Source organism: Mirounga angustirostris, unplaced genomic scaffold, assembly GCF_029215605.1.
Source record: "Mirounga angustirostris isolate CCGP_5_RB_7025 unplaced genomic scaffold, mMirAng1.0.hap1 SCAF_15, whole genome shotgun sequence".
Lineage (NCBI taxonomy): Eukaryota > Metazoa > Chordata > Mammalia > Carnivora > Phocidae > Mirounga > Mirounga angustirostris.
The window spans coordinates 72388673-72411546 of record NW_026991723.1 but is presented as its reverse complement, the minus strand read 5'-3'; the positions used below and the strand labels follow the sequence as shown (position 1 = coordinate 72411546).

Here is a 22874-nt window from a genome sequence, read left to right as displayed (position 1 = left end):
AGGCAGTATTGACAGATTTTTTCGGTTCAGATGATTTTCTTCTATGCACTGAAATAACCTCACGATGTGTTTACTTGGATATTTTATGTGGCTAGCACAAGTTCAAGTATACTTAGGTAGAAAGCACAAGTTACAGTGATATCTATGCAAATCATAATCATCAACTGAGATACACACTATTTTAATTGTAATTATTTTCTAGATTAAAAAAATACGGGAGAATATTTAAATTTTAAATGAAGGCATATTACTGAGGCAGAATTCAGTGCCCTACAGAAGCGAGTACTACAACTAGTAAAGAGAAAATGGGAAGAGGGTATAGTGCACATTCAATGATGAATGGCGGTTGTAATTTACTGCAGGCACAGTGAAATGAAAAAGCTGTTTGCTGTATACAAAAGTGTTAAATACCGTAGACAGTATTTAAGACAAGAGCTAATATTTGTCATTTCCAGCAACAATCTAGTGAGTTCAATAAATATTCTAACAGTCAAAAAAAAAATCCATGAAATTAGTCACATGAAATGAGCAATTTCCATCAAAAAAATTTAAACAGTTTTTAACAAGATTTTTGAGCTTGTAAACTTGGCCAGCTATACAATACTTGAATTCTTGAACACACACACACACAAAAAAAATCTTCGGTGGAAAGATGATAAAAAGAAATTATCATTTCAGTTATGGTAATTTAGTTAGAAAATTATGAGAAAGGCTTAAAAAGACATTTACAAAAGTTGAAATTTTCAATTAACCCTTGAAGCAATGTTGTTCATAGAATACAAGAAGTTTCTAATACTATCAAAGATCAATTAATTCACAATTTTAAAAGTTACAAGTATTAACTCTTAGCTTTAGATAAGTCATGTTAAGACTGCCCGTTGAAAATTTTGGTACATTCTATCTCAAAGAACATCCAAATTTACAAAGAAATGTCAATTCATTGCCTAAAAACTCAAACTCATGACAGGTATTTTTGACATTTTTTTCATCTGTCAAAGAATTTCAGCTAGACATAGAAAAATTAGTTTCTATCATAAGAATGAGACTCCAGCCATGTTAAGTCAAAAGAACAAAAGTATTGGAATTTTAAAGCAAGAGAATGATGTTTCCCTCATTGCTTTGTTCCACTGTCTGATAACTACTGAAAATGTTTGTTTTCTAAGCAGACTCTAAAGAGTCACGAATACGGATGTTAAAATTCTTCAATATATACATGCAAATGCTATAAAATAATCATTGCCAGGTTATGGAATTGGTGAAGATGATGTTTTTAACGATCTTGTGTTTATTAATGTTCCTTGGTTGAGTCATAAAAGGATTTTACAAGGATATCCTGTACTAGGAATTCCAATTCAAGGTTTTCTTAAAATGAAAGGAATGCCTGCCATATAATCAAGGACAAAAAGTGGCACTATGATAATTCCCCTTAACATAACACTGTGCAAGAATAGGCTAAATTTGAAGCTCCTTAAAACAGGAAAAACTTCTACTTACTTAGGTGAAAAAATTTAGTAAAAATAATTTAGCTAAAACTGAAACATTTTATAATACAAATTAAAAAATGACAATTGTACACATTTTTCTAACATTGGGTCAATATGCAAATTTTAAATGTAATCAATAGCATTTTATTTAAGTTAGCTGCAAAAAAAAGACAAATGTAAAGACTGGTTTGTTGATATGGATAAGTTTAGTTTTGTTTCCATTTTATGCAATACCTTATGCCAAATTTGATGTTACTACTGAGTTGACCTAAGAGTTAGTGAATTTACTTGAAATAGTTTTCAAAATGATACGCTTTTGCTTCAAAATCAAATCAATTCTTCCAGTAAAAAGATGAACAGTTTTGTCAATGTGGATACAAATATCAAAGTAAAGTTATTCTTTTGATGCTTGATGCAGTTATTGGAAAAATTTTAAGTGTATGTAGAATAACAAGATATGTTTGGAAGAACTATGTGAATCTACTTTTCAATGCTAAGTTTTATAAATCTAAAAATGGATCAAATAACTGATGAAAATTTAGTGAATGGATTAAAATGTGCCAGAACGTTTATAAAATACACAATGGGCTTTGAAGACAATGCAAAAAATAATATAAAATGTCTCATCAGTAAGTTTTACACTAGTTAAAATATGTTGAAATACTGTGTCTCTATTGGGTAAAATAAAATATATTAACTTCATCTGCTTTGCTTTTTAAAAGTAGCTATTAGAAAATTTGAAATTACGTATGTGGCTCACATTGTGTTCCTCTTGGACAGTGCTGTAGTAACTAAAACACCTTCCATTTAACTTTTTAGAGCCCTTTTCTTAAATGTGAACAAAGATCGCCAGAAATGTGAGGAAAGCCACCAATGAGAGAGAGAGAAAATAGGTTAAAAACCACCCAGAGGAAAGACATAATGCAGGAAGCAGAATAACATGGAAAGACACTGTACTAGCATCTTCAGAGGGAAAAAAAAACTCACCCACAAAACAAAAACAGATTATAAAAAAAAAGAGAATCAGAAAATGCACTTAGAATTATAAATGTGACAACAGTAATAAAACATTCAAAACATTTAGTAGTAGAGTTGGAAGATAAAGCTGAAAAAATTTTCCAGAAAGCTATCTTAAGATCAAAGATGTGGGGGCGCCTGGGTAGCTCAATCATTAAGCGGCCGGCTGCCTTGGCTCAGGTCATGATCCCAGGGTCCTAGGATCGAGCCCCACATCGGGCTCCCTGCTCAGCGGGAGGTCTGCTTCTCCCTCTCCCACTCCCCCTGCTTGTGTTCCCTCTCTCGCTGTATCTCTCTCTGTCAAGTAAACAAAATCTTTAAGAAAAAAAAAGGATCAAAGATGTGGAGTAAGTGATGTCAGGGAAGATGGGAGAGTAGGAAGCGCAGGAGTCCATCTCGCCACCTAGAGAACAATTGTACTGGAAGAAGGTATCCAGTGATTACTCTGGAATACAAGATGTCTACTTGAAAACCTAAGAGTTCCCAGGGGAAACCCTGACTGGTAAACTGCAATGATTAATGATGGATGTTAGCCTTCGGGACAGTAGGAGCCACCCAGCCTTTACTGGCCAGCCCAGAAGATGAAACCCACATCTGTAGTTTGCCTTGCTGGAGCCAGAGTAGGCAAGAAAAACCTTTGCCTCTAAATATCGGAGTTCTGGGTTCTGAAGGTGGGTGGCTGCTTTTGATCATGAAAGAAGGGCAGATACAGAAGCCAGCCACCATTCTTCCAACCCCCACTGGCTAAAGTAGCTTCCAGAGGAATTAAGGGACAGCACCTGGTTTTCCTGGACATTGAAAAAAAAATCACATAATTTAGAGAATTTAGAAAACCATGGCCTCTGCCCAGGGAAATATAGAGTCAGAAAATTTTAAGCATTCACCACAGACTGATCCCCAGCACAGAGATACCCTAAAACAATCAAAAAGACAATAAACTCTGAAAAGAGGGAAAGCCTGATTTCCAGAGCTACCAAACTAGAAGATTCAAATGTCGAGTTTTCAACAAAAAAAATCACAAGGCATACCAAGAAACAGAAAAGTAAGGCCCATTTGAAGGAATAAAACACATCAACAGAAAATGTAGCTTGGGAAGCCCAGAGGCCAGACTTGCTAAACAAAAACTTTAAACCAAGAGGCTTAAAGATGCTTCACGAGCGGAAAGGAAGGTTCTGATGAGGCTGGCAGATCAAGTGAGAAAACGAAGAAGATTCTTCAAGGCAGAAAAAAACAGAGACTAGGCATCTATGAATTACTACTTTAGAGGGGAATGCTCTTCTTGGTTCCTTGAATTCAACATCTTGAATACCAATGGCCAGAACCCCCAGAAGAGCTACCGACAGATTTGGCAAAGTTTGTAGATTATCGGAACCACTCTATAGGTAGAGACACTTGAGGACTCCAACCTGGAAAAAGCACTCACCTTAGAACTTGAGAGAGTCCAGCAGAGAGATCTCACCAATGCTCTCAGGATAGAAAATACTTTTCTAGTAATTTCCAACTACCTAAGCACCAGATTAACTCAGGAGAGACACCTCACAAGTGCCCTGGTTTCGGGAAAAGCTTCCTTAGGTCAGACCTTTATAGACGTCCATATTTCCACATAAAGGAGAGACCCTATGAAAGTGCTGTACTTTATAGGCAACAATTTGACAGTACATTTTCAGAATCTGAAAATGTCTCCCTTTTCATCAAGCAGTTCCACCTCAGAGAAACAATTCTGAGGAACACACAAAACAAGAAACAACAAAAATAGAAGTCTCTATCAGGTAATACACACACACAGAACCACCCCCAGGGGTTCTCCACTGCCCTGGTAATAAAACGCAACTCCTCAAAAGGGCTCGGAAAAAAGGTCCTTATGATGTGGGGCCTGAACTGTGGCAACACAAGGTGCAACCGACTCCTACCCCCAAGTTGTCAGTCACTTTCCCATGTGCTCCCACCTGCTAGGTTTACACTGCATTTTTAGTACTGCACACAGCTCATTGTAGCTGTTAGCTGCAATCCTACGCTGACCTGCATCCTACCCACCCCCCAAGACACATCAGTCTTACACATCCAACTGGGTTTCTACAGGGGGGAGAATGTGTACTATTCATCTCCTCATCTCTTAAAGTGCATTGTATATACTAAACATTAATGAATGTTTGTAGCATTTGCAAAAATAGAGGCATATCTTATTTTATTGTGCTTCACAGATATTGTGTGTGTGGTTTTTTGCTTGTGTTACACAAATTGAAAGTTTGTGGCAACCTTGTATCGAGCAAGTCTACTGGCACCATTTTCCCCATAGCATTTGCTCACTTTACGTGTCATGTTTTGTGGGAATTCGCACAATATTTCAAACTTTTCAGTTATTATTACCATCTCTGTTAAGATGTTCTGTGATCAGTGATCCTTGACGTTACTACTGTATTGTTTTGGGGCATCACGAACCACACCCATACAAGACAGTGAACTTGACTGATAAATGTGTGTGTTCTGACTGCTCCATCGACCCACTGTCCCCGGGTCTCTTCTTCTCCTCGGACCTCTGATTCCCTGAGACACAACAATACTGAAATGAGACCAATTAATAACCCTACAGTGGCCTCTAAAGGCTCAAGTGAAAGGAAGAGTCACACATTTCTCCCTTTAAGTCAAAAAACCGGAAATGATTAAGCTTAGTAAGGAAGGCATGTTGAAAGCTGACCGGCCAAAAGCTAGGCCTCTTGCATCAGTTAGCCAAGTTGTGAACACAAAGGAAAAGTTTTTGAAGGAAATTAAACGTGCTACTCCAATGAACACATGAATGATCAGAAAGCAAAACACCCTTCTTAGTAATAGGGAGAAAGTTTGAGTGGTCTGGAGAGATCAAACCAATCACAACATTCCCTTAAACCAAAGCCTAATCCAGAGCAAGGCCCTAACTCTCCTGAATTCCATGAAGGCTGAGAGAGGTAAGGAAGCTGCAGAAGAAAAATTCGAAGGGAGCAGGGATTGGTTCATGAGATTTAAGGAAAGAAGGCACCTTCATAACATAAACAGCAAAGCAGCAGCAAGTTATCCAGAAGATCTAGCTAATTAATGAAGGTGGCTACACCAAACAACAGATTTTCGGTGCAGACCAAAGAGCCTGATAAACACTATCTAGGACTTTCCTAACTAGAGAGAAGTCAGTGCCTGGCTTCGAAAGGAAGGCTGACTCTCTTGTTAGGCCCTAATGCAGTTGGTGACTTGAAGTTACAACCAATGCTAATTTACCATTTTGAAAATCCCAGGGCCCTTAAGAATTATGCTGAATCTTCTCTGCCTGTGCTCTATACATGGAACGACAAGACCCACATGACAACACATCTGTTTACAACATGGTTTTTACTGAATTTTATAAGCCCACTATTGAGACCTACTGCTCAGAAAAAAAAAAAAAGAAGAATCCCTTTCAAAATATTACTGCTCATGGTAATTGACCTGGTCACCCAAGGGCTCTGATGAAGATGTACAAGGTTGTGGTTTTCATCACTGCTGACAAAATATCCTCTCTGCAGTCCCTGCATCAAGGACTGACTTCAACTTTCAGGTCTTATAAGAGATACATCTCGGGCGCCTGGGTGGCTCAGTTGGTTAAGCAACTGCCTTTGGCTCAGGTCATGATCCTGGAGTCCTGGGATCAAGTCCCACATCGGGCTCCCTGCTCAGCGGGGAGTCTGCTTCTCCCTCTGACCCTCCTCCCTCTCATGCCTCTCTCTCTCTCTCATTCTCTCTCTCAAATAAATAAATAAAATCTTAAAAAAAAAAAAAAAGAGATACATCTCGTAAGGCTACAGCTGCCATAGATAGTGATTCCTCCATTGGATCTCAGGAAAGTGAACTAAAAACCTTCCGGGAAGAGTCTCCACTCTAGACGCCATTGACAACATCTGTGAAGAACTGAAAACAGGGACTCTGCTATTTTACATCACTAACAATAGTCAAAATGGTGGAAATAACCCAAATGTCCATTGACGGATGAATGAACAAAATGTGGTATAGACGTACGATGGAATATTATTTGGGCTTGAAAAGGAATGAAATTCTGACACCTGCTACAACATGAACCTTAAAAACATTTTGCTAAGTGAAAGAAGCCAGACAAAAAAGGACAAATATTCAATGATTCCATTTATAGGAGGTGCCTAGAATACCCAAATTCAGAGAGACAGAAAGCAGAAGAGTGGTCACCAGGGGCTGGGGGCAGGACAGAATGAGGGGTTATTGTTTAATGAGTTTCAGTTTGGGATGACAGACAAGTTCTGGAGATGGACAGTGGTGATGATTATACAACAACACGAATATCACTGAGTTGTACTCCCAGAAAGGATTAAAATGGTCCATTTTAGGTTATGTATATTTTGCCACATTAGAAACTAATTCAAAAATAAGGAAATAAAAGGAGATTCACTGACAGGAGAAGCTTTATCCTGTCCTGTGACCTGAGAGAAGTTTCTTCAGTGGAAACTCATTAAGAAACATTTTTGAAAAACAAGGTCTTCATTTTAAAGTAGAATGTGTTAAAGGGCTGATTTTAATATCTGTCAATGTACATAAAGAGCATAAAGTCTAACTGGTTTTAATAGTATTATTAAATACTATTAATTTAGTTAATAATAAGATCAGTTCTATAAGGAATCAAAACAAGTTTAAAATCTCTTGATGATCTGATAGGACATAAAAAATGAATTTAAAGTACTTAGATGATGGCCTGCATCAAATATACTTTAGGCAATTATACATAAGTAGTTATTGAAAACAAACTTTTGATAAATATCATGCAGCAGGACTAGAGGCTGCTCTCTGTGGCTAGTATTTCTCCATACTGGAGAAAGGACTTTTACATAGAATAAAAAATACAACAACTCAATAAACGCAATTCTTTAAATGGAAAAAAACACTTGAATAAACCTTTTTCCGAAGAAGATATATGAATAGCTACAGGGCACATGAAAATTCTCGACATCATTAGCCATCAGGGAAATGCAAATTAAAACCACAAAGAGATACCGTTTCAACCCTTAGAACGGCTATAATGAAAAAGACAGACAATATCACAAGGGTTGGTGACGATGTAGAGAAACCTGATTGACTCAGGGCTTTAGCTACCTTTTCATTTAGAAATTATTATTCAGACTTTGCCAATGAAATTCTTAAATAATCCACTAGTATCTGCACACTCTATTCCTCTGAGGTCTAATTTCACAAAGAAAATTTAACTGAAAAGTCACTCTCTATGGTTTTTTATGTTCTTTTCCTGAATTTCACTTACTATCAGTGGAGTCTCTTTAGATTTTAAGATATATATTCCCCAGATTGTAGGGGATCATACAGTGTTGCTCAGACTGAAAAATGATGTACTCACCTGGAAAACAATTTGGCAATTTCCTAAAAAGTTAAACAAAAATTTACCCTATGAGCCAGCCACTCAGGCACTACCTAAGAACAATGAAAATGTGTCTACAGAAAGACGTGCTCATCAATGTTCAAAGCAGCATTATTTTGAACAGCCAAAAACTGTAAACAACCCCAACGTCCTTCAACTGGTGAATGGGCAAAATATGGTATACCCATAAAATAGGGTATCATTTAACAATAAAAGGCCTGATGCGCTACAACATGAACTTAGAAAATACGTTAATGAAAAACACAAGACCACACATGATCCCATTTGTATAAAATGTCCAGAAAAGGCAACTCTCAAGACAGAGTGTAAACTGATGAGTGATTGCCTGAGACTAGGTGTAGGAATGGGGGTTAACTGGAAACAGGCATGAGGGATCTTAGGTTATAAAATGTTCCAAAAATGGGTTATGATGATTGTGCAACTCAGTGAATATGCCAAAAGTCACTGAATTGTATAATTGAAATGACTTTTATCTGTAATTTATACCCCAATAAACTTGTTAAAAAAAAAACTATGTTCCAGATACCCAACTGGTCCTGGTATATAAATGCTGGAGGCTATAACCAGTAAACATCCTGGAAGAAGCCTCTTCTCAAGAATTTTACGTATTTCTCTATAAATTGTATCTTTAAAAAAAAAAAAACAAATCAGGGTTTATATATGTTTGGAAAAAAACTTAAGACCAGATGAATGATTCTAAGCCATATTCCTTTCATGGCTAGAATGTCTCTGGTTGGTTCATTTAGCAATAACTATGCAGATCAATTTACCACACAGCAATATCTGAACTACAAGCTTTTTTGGGGGGAGGAGGTATAAGGAAGAAACCTTCCAGAGGTAGCACTGCAAACCTACACCCATTAAATCACAGCAAATACTGCTGAGTCTCCCATCAGCATTAAGGATCTCTTCACTTCCGTAAGCCAAAACTGTTCTGTTTTCGTTCTCATGTATATAGGAGCTACCTCAAATTTCAACCTTATGAACTTTTTGGTACCATTGTTCAATCAGTAGGGTGCCTCCAGAACCCTAGGGCTTGAGACCTAAACCTGACTCAGGGTTTTAATGCCTTTTTCAGTCAGAAATTATTCACACTCCACCAATGAATGAGATTCATCGTAAGAAATAATCCACTAATATCTGCTCACTCTTATTTTCAGGTCTAATTTTCACAACAAAAAACACTTAACTGAGAAGTTATTTTGTGGGATTTCTACATTCTTTTCCTGAATTTTACTATCAATGGCGTCTCTTTAGACTTTAGAATATGTATTCTCCAGATGGTAAGGGACCATAGTATCAAGTTCCTATAGTGGGGTAAGTCGGGTCCTGTAGATCAGAGAACCTGGCCAGCAGAAGAGTCGATTCCCTGTGTAAAGGCAGGGGTGCTAGCCCAAACCAGCTGACTTCTCCACTGAAATATGGGCCAGTTGTCAGCCCTATTATATAATTTTTCAAGGCAAGCCTTTTTTTTTTTGGTATGAAATCTAATTTTTAAATGGTGACTACTAGTTATACACACACACACACACACACACACACACACACTCCCCTTACCATGCAGACCAACCAAAACATATCAAATGGCCCAATCTCAGTTTGTGACCTTTGCCATACACAACGTTTGCACTCCGATTACACGGGGCAGTACTTAGGATAAACAAACTTTTAAAAAAATAGAATTCTATTTTGCAAAAGGTAGTCCATCCAGAATAGCTCTATTTTCAGCACCCGCTTCCTTCCCCACCACCCCCCTCCCCAGCCCCCAACCCATTTTCCTAGGACTGGTACTCTCATGGCTGAGATGGTTCCAACATATGCCCTCTAGATTCCTAATCCCCTCAGTCAAAGCCCAGAGGGAAAAACAGGTTGGGGTACTTTGTCCAGTTAAAACATTCCCTGAAGACACACACGTGTGAGCTCCACCGACTCGTTCCTGTTGATATTCTAGGGATTCCGGTGTGAGGCATTCAACAAGTATACTGCATTCTCAGTTCAGGATCTTAAATGAGTGCTTTTCTACTAGAGAAACTTGAAAATTCCAATGAACCAAAAGCGTTTCACTTATTCCCACAGCTTCAGAGAGGATCGGAAGTAAACTTGGAAATCGTGACACCCCCCCCCCTTGTGCCACCAGTAAAGAAAACTCAAATTTAGAAAAGTCAAATGATGTGCCCAAAGTTATAGTGAGCTGGCTGGCAAACTGGGCCAGAACCCAGAACCTAGGTTATGACTTGAGACCAGTTCTTGCTAGAAGCTAGAAGAGGGAAATCTATTGAAGAAAAAAGGTTCGTCAGTGGGTCCCGTGCACCTCCTCTTGCTTTTTAAATCTGCACTTGGCCTTTTAGAACCATTGCCCATCTCATCCTGCTTTCTTCACTTTCCACGGGACTTTACCAACCCTACTTATGATCTACCAAAGGAGAGTGGTAAGTGACAAAGAGTGTTTTTCCCAGCCGCCAACCCTTTAGAGTGGTAGCTACTGATTAATGCTGTGGTAGTTTACACCCTGGGTTTTTAATAAGGGACAATGTGATGAGATTCCACACACACACACCCCCCCAACCCACCTTACTGTATTTCAAGAATTACTCTCCAGAATGAAATCCCCGATGTCTGATGAGGCCTGAGTTACTCTTAAATGTCTTTTCACATTCGTTACATTCATATTCTCTCCTTCCGGTGTGGATTTTTAGGTGTTCTACAAGGATTGAGCTCCGGCTGAAGGTTGCTCCGCAGTAGTTACATTCATAGGGCTTCTCTCCGGTATGAATTCGATGATGCTCGTTAAGAGATGAACTCTGACTGAAAGATTTCCCACATTCTTTACATTTATACGGTTTTACGCCAGTATGAATTCTCTGATGACGACTGAGGAGTGAATGGGTAGGGAAGGCTTTCTCACACTGGTTACACTTGTAGGGTTTTTCTCCTGAATGAAGTCTCTGATGATAAATGACAGACGTAAAATGGCTGAACGTCATCCCGCAGTCATTACACAAATAGGGTTTTTCTCCAGTGTGGATCCTCTGATGTCGAGTAAGGCAAGAATTCTGTCTAAAGGCTTTTCCACATTCACCGCATTTATAGGGCTTCTCTCCAGTATGAATCCTCTGATGTTTGGAAAGGGACGAGCTGTGACTGAAGGATTTTCCGCAGTTGTTACACGTGTAGGGTTTTTCTCCGGTATGAATTCGCTGATGTTGAATAAGAGAGGAACTGTCACTGAAGGGTCTCCCGCATTCTTTACATTTATAGGGTTTTTCTCCAGTGTGAACTCTCTGATGTTTGATGAGGTGGGCACTCAGGGTGAAAGCTTTTCCACAATCATCGCATTTGTAGGGTTTCTCTCCACTGTGAGTTCTGTGATGTGGCGTGAGAGATGAACTGTCACTGAAAGCTTTTCCACATTCATTGCACATGTAGGGTTTCTCCCCTGTGTGAATTCTCCTATGTTTGGTCAGTGAGGCACTGTAGCCAAAGGCTTTTCCACATTTGCTACATTTGTGGGTCTTCTCTCCCGTCTCAGCTCCCTCATCTTTATCTGAGGTTACATCTTGATTTAAATTTTTCCAACATTTTTCACACATAGAGGAGTTTTTTCTCTTAAGGGATGAGCTCCGCGTAAAGGCTATCCCACAATTAGTGCACTTCTGGGTCTTCCCCCCCAAATGCATTTTCTGATGTTTCTGATGTTCAGTTAGGGAGGAAGAGTGACCTAAGACTTTCCTGCCTTCATTACATTTCCATGGCTTCTCTCCAGTGTGTTCTTTGCGGTTCAGAATAAGGTCTGAATGAAAACTGAAGGGTTTCTTGCATTCATTATACCTCCGAGATTTCTTCCTTAAGTAGACTCTCAGATGTTTAATTATTTCCGAGGTTTGCTTGAAATTACTTCCAAAGGGGCTCTTTTCTGGGTCAAATTCCTCACCCTTACTAACTCTCCCATGAGTTTTCTTTTGTGTGCCTGCGACTTGCGAATATTCCTTACTGCTACGTTTCCAGGACTCTCCCATCAAGCCATAATTAGCACCCATTAGGCATCTTTCTATTATTTTATCTAAAGTTGATTCTTCCAGAAGAACATCTTGATTTCGAGAGGATTCCTTCAGTTCACCTCTAGGTTCACCCTCTAAAAGAAATAACAAATACAATGTGTCCCGTTTGCAATACAGGAAGCTGTCCTATTTGGGACTGAGGCAGGAAGAGAGGTAGAAATGACTATAAACAATATGAATATATCTTGGACGATTTTCAGAATCTTAGGAAACAGAGAAGGAAAAAATAATATAGAGACACTAGGTAAATATAGGGGTTAAGAAAAATATTGGGGAAAATGAAAAGTTTGTGCTTTATAGTTAGAATAAAGAGACACGTTCTCACCCTCATTTCAAATTTCCGTAATAGGTCCAAACTCATTTTCTCTAGATCCAATCTATTTTCTTTCCAAATAATAACAGTGCAAACGTTTATTGAATGCTTAGTAAACGCCAGGCCCCATATCAAGCACTTTACTTGTATTTCCCTTAATCTTCACAACAACCCAAAATAAAGTAGGTGCTGATATCATCCCTGTTTTGTGGATGTGACAACTACCCACACAGAGTGTAAGTCGCTTGCCCAAAGTCACGTGTTGTAAGCGACAGATTTTTCATCTATTCTAACACCAAAGCCCATACTTTTGATCCCTACACCAACTGCTTCTCAAAGCAGCCAAACAGCACTGTTTATAAAAAATGTTAATCACATCACAGACATGCAGCATCGCCTACGCTAGACTTTCTAAGGTTACCACAGTCAACCTTATGAAGATACTCTGATCAGGATCCATTCACTGTCCCGACCACACTAGTGTTTTCAATCATATTCTTTCGGTCTTCATCCTACCTCAAATGCAATCCCACCACACCTTCCCAAACACAAACACTTAGGGCCTTGGGTTCAAGTCCCACAGTCCCCACAGCTTTCTCCAATACCATACTCTATTTACACTCCCCTCAGAACTTTGAGCCACATCATTCATCTTGGCTCTTAATCATGAGATCACACCATCACTTTCATAGAACTATTTTTTAAAGAGTTAACTACAAAACACAATATTTTATTCCCCAGAAGTTAACCATTATTAAAAATTCTGTGCATTTTTTTAAAGATTTATTTATTTTAGAGAGTCAGCACAGGGGAGGGGTAGAGGGAGAGGGTGAAAGAACTCCAGCAGCAGATGGTTAAGTGTCTGCCTTCGGCTCAGGTCATGATCCCAGGGTCCTGGGATCGAGTCCCACATCGGGCTCCTGACTCAGCAGGGAGTCTGCTTCTTCCTCTCCCTCTGCCTCTCCCACTGCTCATGCGCTCTCTCTCTCTGTATCTCTGTGTCTCAAATGAATAAATAAAATCTTTAAAAAAAAAAAAAAAAAGAAACTCCAGCAGACTCCACGCTGAGTGTGGAGCCCAATGCGGGGCTCAATCTCACAACCCTGAGATCATGACCTGAGTCGAAACCAAAAGTTGGAGGCTTAATCAACTAAGCCACTCAGGTGCCTCAGTACTGTTGCTTTAAATGTATAGTTCATTGTTGTCCAATGACTTGGAACATTTTTTTCAAGTTTGCAGCAATTTATTTATTTATTTATTTTTAAAGATCTTATTTATTCATTTGACAGAGAGACACACACAGAGAGTGGGAACACAAGCAGGGGGAGTGGAAAAGGGAGAAGCAGGCTTCCTGTGGAGCAGGGAGCCCGATGCGGGGCTCAATCCCAGGACCCCGGGATCATGACCTGAGCCAAAGGCAGACACTTAACCTACTGAGCCACCCAGGCACCCCAAGTTCACGGCAATTTAAAGTTTAGTTTTGTTACTTATTTTTAATTTTGTCAGCTATCTGCTCAAGTTCTTCACCCATTTTTCTAACAGACTCAGCATTCCTTACTGATTTGCTTAAGTATTTTATAAATTATAGTTACCGACTCTGCTTTGTCTATGTTTTTCTCCAGTCTGTTATAAATTAACTTTTGAAACAAGTTGTACATCTACATAATGCTTCTCCGGGAGAGGGGAGCGTATTTATACCATTTGTATTAAACTAATATCCCTTATTTGGGTTCCCAAACTGAAAACAGCCAAATGATTGACTTTGGTTAAGATGGAATAAAGCTAAGTGAAATTACTGTTTTTCCTCTTAAAAAAAAAAAAACAAAACACCAAGGTATTGACATATAAGCAATAACTTATTTTTTAACTGTATATATATTTATTGTTAAATTTTAAGAGGATGAAGAAAAAACGTAATCCCTCAAAGATAACCCAGATTAACATGAATGTTCTCCAGACATTAAAAAAATCTATCTATATCTATATACTTAGACACGGGGCGCCTGGGTGGCTCAGTCATTGAGCGTCTGCCTTCGGCTCAGGTCAGGATCCCGGGGTCCTGGGATCGAGTCCCGCATCGGGCTCCCTGCTCAGCGGGAAGCCTGCTTCTCCCGCTCCCACTCCCCCTGCTTGTGTTCCCTCTCTCGCTGTGCCTCTGTCAAATTAAAAAAAAAAAAAAAAGATTTTATATACTTAGATATATACGCATATATGTACATTTTTTTCCTTTTAACAAAAATGAGATTATACTCTCCATGCTGTCCGCTGGATGAATTCCTACTTATCCTTCAAGATTCAACTTAAGGGCGCCTGGGTGGCTCAGTTGGTTAAGCGACTGCCTTCGGCTCAGGTCATGATCCTGGAGTCCCGGGATCGAGTCCCACATCGGGCTCCCTGCTCAGCAGCGAGTCTGCCTTTCTCTCTGACCCTCCCCCCTCTCATGTGCTCTCTCTCATTCTCTCTCTCTCAAATAAATAAACAAAATCTTTAAAAAAAAAAAAAAGATTCAACTTAAATGTTAAGTAAGCCACAGCTCCTGCGTTCCCCACGGCTCCTTGTGCGGGTGTTAGTACAGCATACATCCCATTACCAACACTGTGTGCTTTGATTGCCGTATCATGGCATCCCCAGAAACGCACTGCTCAGATCGCCAACTCTGCGGTGCCTACTTAGCCCCCGTGGCTGCCCCCTGACTCCACCAAGGCATGCATGCCAAGGCCACTTTCCCACAGGGGCTCCTAGTCAATGGCAAGTACAGCAGGGACACGTGGGCAGGCCCAGAGACACAGGACTCCTGATACGCAACTCCAGCTGGGGAACTCTTCTTTGGCCTTGCCAAAACTTTCTTAAACGGCACCTCAGGCGCCTGGGTGGCTCAGTCATAACCGTCTGCCTTCGGCTCAGGTCGTGATCTCAGGGTCCTGGGATCGAGCCCCATGTCGGGCTCCCTGCTCAGTGGGGAGTCTGCTTCTCCCTCTCCCTCTCCCCCTCGCCCCGACTCATGCTCTCTCTCACTTACTCTCTCGCTCTCAAATAAATCTTTAAAAAATAGAACACTGGGCGGCTGGGTGGCTCAGTTGGTTAAGCGACTGCCTTCGGCTCAGGTCATGATCCTGGAGTCCCGGGATCGAGTCCCGCATCGGGCTCCCTGTTCAGCAGGGAGTCTGCTTCTCCTTCTGACCCTCCCCCCTCTCATGCTCTCTCTCTATCTCATTCTCTCTCTCAAATAAATAAATAAAATCTTAAAAAAAAAAAAATAGAACACTGCACTTCACTCTAAGACACTTCCTACCCAGCCTTCCTTCCTTCCTTCCGTCATTCACAGGTGTTACACCCACCCACTCTGACAGGTCTCCCATTTTCGTTCACTTTCCTCACTCCCCAGTGAGTCCCTGGCATAGCTAACCACGTCTTGGCATCTACTTCTCAGAGGACCTAAGTGAATGGTCTCTCTAGTAAAATGAATATTCCAGGAAGGCAAGGGGTCTATTCTAATCACCTTTCTATTTCAGCATCCAGCCCACCCAACATTTCAAAAGCTCTTCACAAATGACTTGGTTAAGCAACTGTTTTAATTTCTTTGCTTTTCACCAACTTACCTGGTCTGGAGCCTTTTGAAATTTCTTTTTCCAGCAGCCATGGCAGTTCAACCCACTTAAACTGGGAAATCAAATCTAATTTGGAAACTGGAAAGCCTGCTCATAGAGAAAAGAGTAAAAAATGACTGTTTCTGCAGAGGGCGAAGCTGTTCCAACATTCACGCACAGCCTCTGGTTCTCTAGGGAAGAGAAGACGCTGTCAAATACAGACCTCAAGCCTGGAAAATGAGGAGGAACTGGGGAAGGTATGTCCTCGATGACAGCACATGATACTCAACATTTCCAGTTCAATGAAGCAGAAACTTTTTTTGGGGGGGGAGGGAAACATTGCAGAAAAGTACATTTTCAGAACCCGTTTTTAGGATTAGTCGGATCACCCCTGCGTGCCCAGCCAATACAGTTAATAGCACTTATCTTTCAATAATGGTGGATGAAAAGATGTACAGCTCATACGTTACATCATAAAGAGATATCTTTACCCAGAAACTCTAGGTTCCTAAAGTTCTCCAGTAGCACTTCCTTATAGAGCTCCTTCTGAAAAGGCTCCAGCCTCCTCCACTCTCCTCTGGAAAAGCTGACCACCACATCCTTGAATGTCACGGATTCCTAACAAACACATGAAATACAGTCTTTTTGCTTTGGATTAACATTCACGGGTTCTAGGGATTAGAAGTGGACACATTTTGGGCAGCCATTATCAGTCTACTACAGTGGTATTAATTACTACTGTGAATAAGAATTTTCTTTTTCAGGGCACCTGGGTGGCTCAGTCGTTGAGCGTCTGCCTTCGGCTCAGGTCATGATCCCAGGGTCCTGGGATGGAGCGCCGGACCCAGGTTCCCAGCTCAGTGAGGAGACTTCTTCCTCCCCTCTGCAGCTCCCCCCTCCTCATGCATGCGTGTGCGCACGTGCGCTCTTTCTCAAATAAATAAAATCTTTAAAAAATTTTTTCTAAGTGATTTGTAACTGGTTATAAATTATTCTAATTAACTTATAACTAGCCACTTTTCTCAATTATGAGTTTCAGTACTTGTTGATTCTCAGAGGTTTTCCAAATAGACCATGTTATCGGCAAATAACACACATTTGTCTCTTTCTTACCAATACTAAACTCCTTCCCTTCTTATCTTACTGCATTGGCTAGAATATTCAAAAACTACTCATCAACAGCAGCATGATTAGACATCCTTATCTTCTTACAGGCATCGTGAGAGCTGTTTTTTATTTTCCAATACCATTCAGCTGGAGATGTTTTTTTTATTGTATTAAGGAAATATAATTCTATTTCTACTTGACTAATTTTATCAAGAATAACTGTACAATTTCAGTAAACTTTTTTTTGTTGTTTTTCTTAGAGTCAGACTTGTGACAAATTCTGGTAACTGAAATAAAATAGCATCTGAAGAATGAGTTCAAAGAATGTGAAGGAAACTGTCTTCATTATTTTATTATCTTTATGCCACTCCATAGGAGCTCAGTAAGTATTCACTTAAGAATGAAAACCAGTGAAAGGAAGCTTACCTGGGACTCAGTACTTGGAAGGACAGAAACCACTTTATTTTCTTCAGGGTTCTCCTCTTGGGAAATAACAGACTCTTCAGAGACTGGATCTAGGAAGGGGGGGAAAGAACACTCTAGTCTTTCAAATGCATTCCTCAGACTAGAAAATCTTATACATGTTTCTCTGGAGAAAAAGGTCAGAAGAAACTAAGTTTTTCCCACTCTTTTTAAAACAGAGATAAAAGCCACATACACTTTCTTTTTAAAATCGAAGCTTTCCCCCCTACTCCATAAAATAGCCTTTCAATTCTTAAGCTCACAATAATTGATTTCATTCAATCCACACACCTACAGTTTTAATGTTTTATTTGCATAGTATTTTAAAAATATTCATAGGCTGTATTAAGGTAAAACGGCATATTTGTTCTATGTTATTAATTTGTTTTCTTCATAGTCCTAGCACAATGCCTTGCAGAGAGTCACTTTTTGAATGAAAGCACCCAGCTGGTCTCAGGAACACACTCCTCTTCTGGAGTCACAAGCAGATGCCTAAACCCGGAAAATCAGGAACCTGAACATATCAACTAAATATATTACAAACCCTCAGATGTCAACAGCTCTTCTTCTGGTAAGGGTTAAGTATTTTTTAAATCATGCTTTACTTTCTTATGAAAAGAATTTTAGGCAGCTTATTGATTAGACAATCAACAGGAATTAGAAGGGACTCTTTTGAGGAAACCGTTCTTACAGAATGCTACAGCGATCAATTCACAAGCTTCTTTATTGCGAGGGGCTTCCGCACAGAGGCCCTAATTTTGGAGAAGCACCGTGTTGCCCTGACAGACAAGTCAGACAGGAAACCCCGATGTTGAACATACCAATTAGCTGTGTGGCCACAATTTAACTCTGCAGAGGTAAATGCCATTTCCCTATCTGGGAACTCTTGGTTGAATACAAACTGTCCCACATATGTATTGAGAGCTGGCTCATCTGCTAGACGTATTTGGGACATCTGTAGCATATTAGAGAGTTTTTTTTTTTTTTTTAAAGATTTTATTTATTTATTTGAGACAGAGAGAATGAGAGAGAGAGAGCACATGAGAGGGGGGAGGGTCAGAGGGAGAAGCAGGCTCCCTGCCGAGCAGAGAGCCCGATGCGGGACTCGATCCAGGGACTCCAGGATCATGACCTGAGCCGAAAACAGTCGCTTAACCAACTGAGCCACCCAGGCGCCCATATTAGAGAGATTTTATAAAAGTTGGACCGCATGCCCTCAAAGGGCTATCCACGCTAAAAGTCTTTTTATCAATATTTTATGATGATATGTTATAATTCTGTTTATATTTTATACATTTGTGTATGTATAATAATGTAATCATAAAACTGTTAGTCAGCTGTCCTCCCCAATGCTGTGGAACTGCATCATCCAATAGCATAGTTGCTCACCACATACGGCTATTTAAATTTAAGATTCAATTCCTTATTTGCCCTCTTCACATTTCAGATGCTTAATGTGAAGTGCCAAACAGTGCAGAATGCATTCCTATCATCACAGATAAAAACTTTTTTCCTCACACACTGGAGGCAGAAGCTGAGGCCTGCCCTGGATGATATGCTTGTGACTCCAAACATATGCAGGTAATTTCCTTCTCTTCTGTGTTCTAAGATCCCCTTTTACTCAAGGCTGCAAGGAAAGAAATTAGTATTATACCTTATCGTGTTTAACCCTCATAAAAGACTAAGCAATTGCACTACTGGGTATTTACCCCAAAGATACAAAAGTAGGGATCCGAAGGGGTACGTGCACCCCGATGTTTATAGCAGCAATGTCCACAATAGCCAAACTGTGGAAAGAGCCAAGATGTCCATCGACAGATGAATGGATAAAGAAGATGTGGTATATATATACAATGGAATATTATGCAGCCATCAAAAGGAATGAGATCTTGCCATTTGCAACAACGTGGATGGAACTGGAGGGTATTATGTTGAAATAAGTCAAAAAGAGAAAGACATGTATCATATGATCTCACTGATATGAGGAATTCTTAATCGCAGGAAACAAACTGAGGGTTGCTGGAGTGGGGGGTGGGGTGGGAGGGATGGGGTGACTGGGTGATAGACACTGGGGAGGGTATGTGCTCTGGTAAGCGCTGTGAATTGTGCAAGACTGTTGAATCTCAGATCTGTACCTCTGAAACAAATAATGCAATATATGTTAAAAAAAAAAAAAAAGAAGAAGAAGGTAGCGGGAGGGGAAGAATGAAGCGGGGGAAATCGGAGGGGTAGACGAACCATGAGAGACGATGGACTCTGAAAAACAAACAGGGTTCTAGAGGGGAGGGGGGTGGGAGGATGGGTTAGCCTGGTGGTGGGTATTGAGGAGGGCACATTCTGCATGGAGCACTGGGTGTTATGCACAAACAATGAATCATGGAACACTTCATCTAAAACTAATGATGTAATGTATGGGGATTAACATAAAAAAAAAAAAAAAGACTAAGCAGATGGGAATCCCTTTCCATAGATTAAAAAAAAAAAAAAAGTTTCCGAGGGGTTACACAGCTTGCCCAAGATAACACAGTAAATGGTAGGGCTGATCCAAAGCCAGTCTCAACCCCAAACTTAAAGACTCCTTTTTAGCAATCAATTGCTTTCTTTGGAGGAGTTTACTTTCACACCTTGAGGAGATTGCTCCCTCATCCTCCTGCCATCTATAAATCTCACCTTCCTTTTCTTCAAGCATTTGGGTCAAATCCTCTATTAGGGTCACCACTTCCTCACTGCTCTCAGGATGTTGTGACTTTACCCAAAATCTGATCTCCCCAGGCAAAATGGTCAGGAATTGCTCAAATACCAAAAGCTCTAAAATCTGTTCTTTCGTGTGGATGTCTGGTCTCAGCCACTGAATGCAGAGATCCCAGAGTTGATTTAGGGCTTTTCTGGGTCCAGTCACTTCTGAGTAACAAAACCATCTGAATCTCTGTCTGAAAGTCTCTGGGTCAGTACTGTCTCCTCTCAGGATAGCTTCTTGATCCCCAGGAGTATCCATTCTCAGGACCTTGCTTGGTTCACTTGAGGCCAGAGTTTGAGGGTCTGGGGAGATGGCTGTCATCTTATTCAAGGCTACTACAGCTTGCAATGTGTATCAGCAGAGGAATCCAATTCCCTTTAGACTCTAGTTGAATTATCAGTACAGTCCACCAGCAGGCACTATTGGCAGCAAAATATCAAGGGTTCCAAACATTCAGCTAATGGTCTTGCAGAAACTGTCAAGAAATAGAAGATATTAAGTAAAACAAATTATTACTCCTAAAAACATTGTTCTTGGTTTGGTTCAGATATATGTAGACATACACAGAGGCCTAGAACTGCCCTGCCCAGCTGCTACATTAAAGGTCTAGGTGAGAAGTGGAGGAGATTTTAACGGTAATTAAAGATACCCTCCAAGAAAACAGTTTCTTCTGACTTAAATACTCCTCATAAGCAAAACACATGAGAAAAGGCTCATGGCTACAAGAAAATCCAGTCACAAATTTATTCATCAGCTCCCGAACTGCTGCAGTGACGGGCCATCCATTTCCCTCCAGGTGCTCAACCCACAAGCCTGATTTCCTATTTGCCTCTCAAATTTCTCACATAATCAATAACCAAGTTCTGGCATTTTTATTTCTTAAGAACCCCTCCATTCTATCCTTCTTAAACTACCCATGTACAGGTTTCTTCAATCCAGTCTCAGACTGCAGCCCCAGGGTTCCTTCTAATATGCAAACCCGGGTCCTATCACCCTCCCCCCATTTGTCCCAAGATAAAATTCAAATGCAGAGGCCATGCATGATGATCTAGAGACCCTGCCCTGAAGACCTCACCTCTTGAGCTCTAGCTGCCCGATGGATGCGGCCGCCAGAAAGAAGAAATGTCCCCATTCCCACACACCCTCCATCCCCTTCCATCCTTTGCATTGAGCAGTTCCCTCTCCTCGGAAGCCGCCTTCTTGCCCTCTCCTACCAAACTTCTACTCATCCCCTAAAACTTGACTCCTTTCAACTGTCACCTCTTGTATAAAGCTTTCTCTGATCCCCCAGTGCTCTCTTGCACAGAGCCTATCCTGTGTTACATGCGTTCTTTCATTCTGCAAATACTGACCACCAGGACACTACGGAGACACGCGTGGACAGATCGGGCAGGGGCCCCACCCTCAGACAACACCCAGGAAATGACAATACAGCCTGAGTGAGATGCGCTACAATGCGGCAGGTGAAAGCACACTCTACACTCTCCTCCTGTTGCAACTATTACACCAGTAATTACCCACCTCCGAGCACAGAGCCCGGCACACACGTAAGCATGACGTCACTTATTCCTTCGCCAAATATTAGGCGCCTACCGAGTACCTGCGCCGCGCTGAGCACCTGGGGCTGTGCGGTGACTAAGACACTCGTCTCGGTCTCCAGGGGGCCTACAAGAGAGGCTCCGCGAAAATATGACGCAGGCAGAAAGAAGTTCTCAAAGGGAGGGGGGCGCTGAAGACATTTTGGTTATCGCGGCTGGAGAGGAGGAGCGCTACTGAGACCTACCTGGCGGGTACAGCCAGGGATGCTGCTAAACATCCTGCAGTCACCGCAAAGCTCCCTTCCCCCACGCACACACATCAAGGAATTTTCCCGCCCAAACTGTCCGCATACCCAAGTTGCAGGACCATAGGCGCAGGGAAGGGATGGAGGAAAGCTCCGTCATTGAGGACAGTGCCCACCTCCCCCCGAAGCTGCGGCATCGGGAGTGCATGGTGAGGTCGCTCGGCTCCCCACCCACCCCCTACCCACCCCGCCCCGGGTGCATCCTTGGAGCCGGCGAGCTGGCCGCGGCCCCCAAATCAGGGGCCCGGGACAACCGCTACCTGCATCAGCACCCGCAGTCAGGACCAACGCCACCGCAATGAGCTTCTAGAAACTGGTCCTGCAGGAGCTGCGCGCGCAAGCCGGCGAGGGGCCACTGCGCCTGCGTAAAGGCGCAGAACTACGATTCCCGGAATGCGTTTGTCCCGCTTTGCTAAAGTCCTGTGTTTTCCATAGGCTCCCACCTGGCCTGTTGCGCATGGTCATTGGGAAACGGCTGGTGGGCTCGGCCACAGAATTATTGCTGCGCCAGAGGCCTAAAGGCCTACAACCATCTCAGGTTTTCAGATTTATGATGCTTGGTCTCCTTGGTAACCTCAAACCATCCCTCCTCCTTTCTTTGCCTATCCTTCCCTGAAATCCAGGCTGGGAAAACCCATTGCAGAAGCATGTTAGTGATGCATTCAATGCAAGCCATAATTAATGCCGCAAGTTGCATTTGAACAAGTACTAATTTTATTACTTTCACACCTGCCACCATGCTCCAAAACGCCATCATGCCTCCCCTGGATTATTGCAATAGCCTATTGAATGCACTTTTCTAATCTTGTCTATTCTTTACACTGCAGCCGGAGAGATGGTTAAAAAC

General features: G+C 41.2%; 1 protein-coding gene across 1 annotated transcript; it reads right to left on the bottom strand.

The window, feature by feature from the left end:
* Positions 1-9668: 9668 nt before the first annotated feature.
* On the bottom strand, positions 9669-20535 carry ZNF483 (zinc finger protein 483; the record flags this gene model as incomplete). The annotated part of the gene is made up of 5 exons (XM_054509087.2): positions 9669-12052; positions 15891-15986; positions 16370-16496; positions 17412-17500; positions 20118-20535. Coding segments are annotated over 5 exons (2274 nt in total), but the record flags the coding sequence as incomplete, so codon positions are not given.
* Between the last annotated feature and the right edge of the window lie 2339 nt (positions 20536-22874).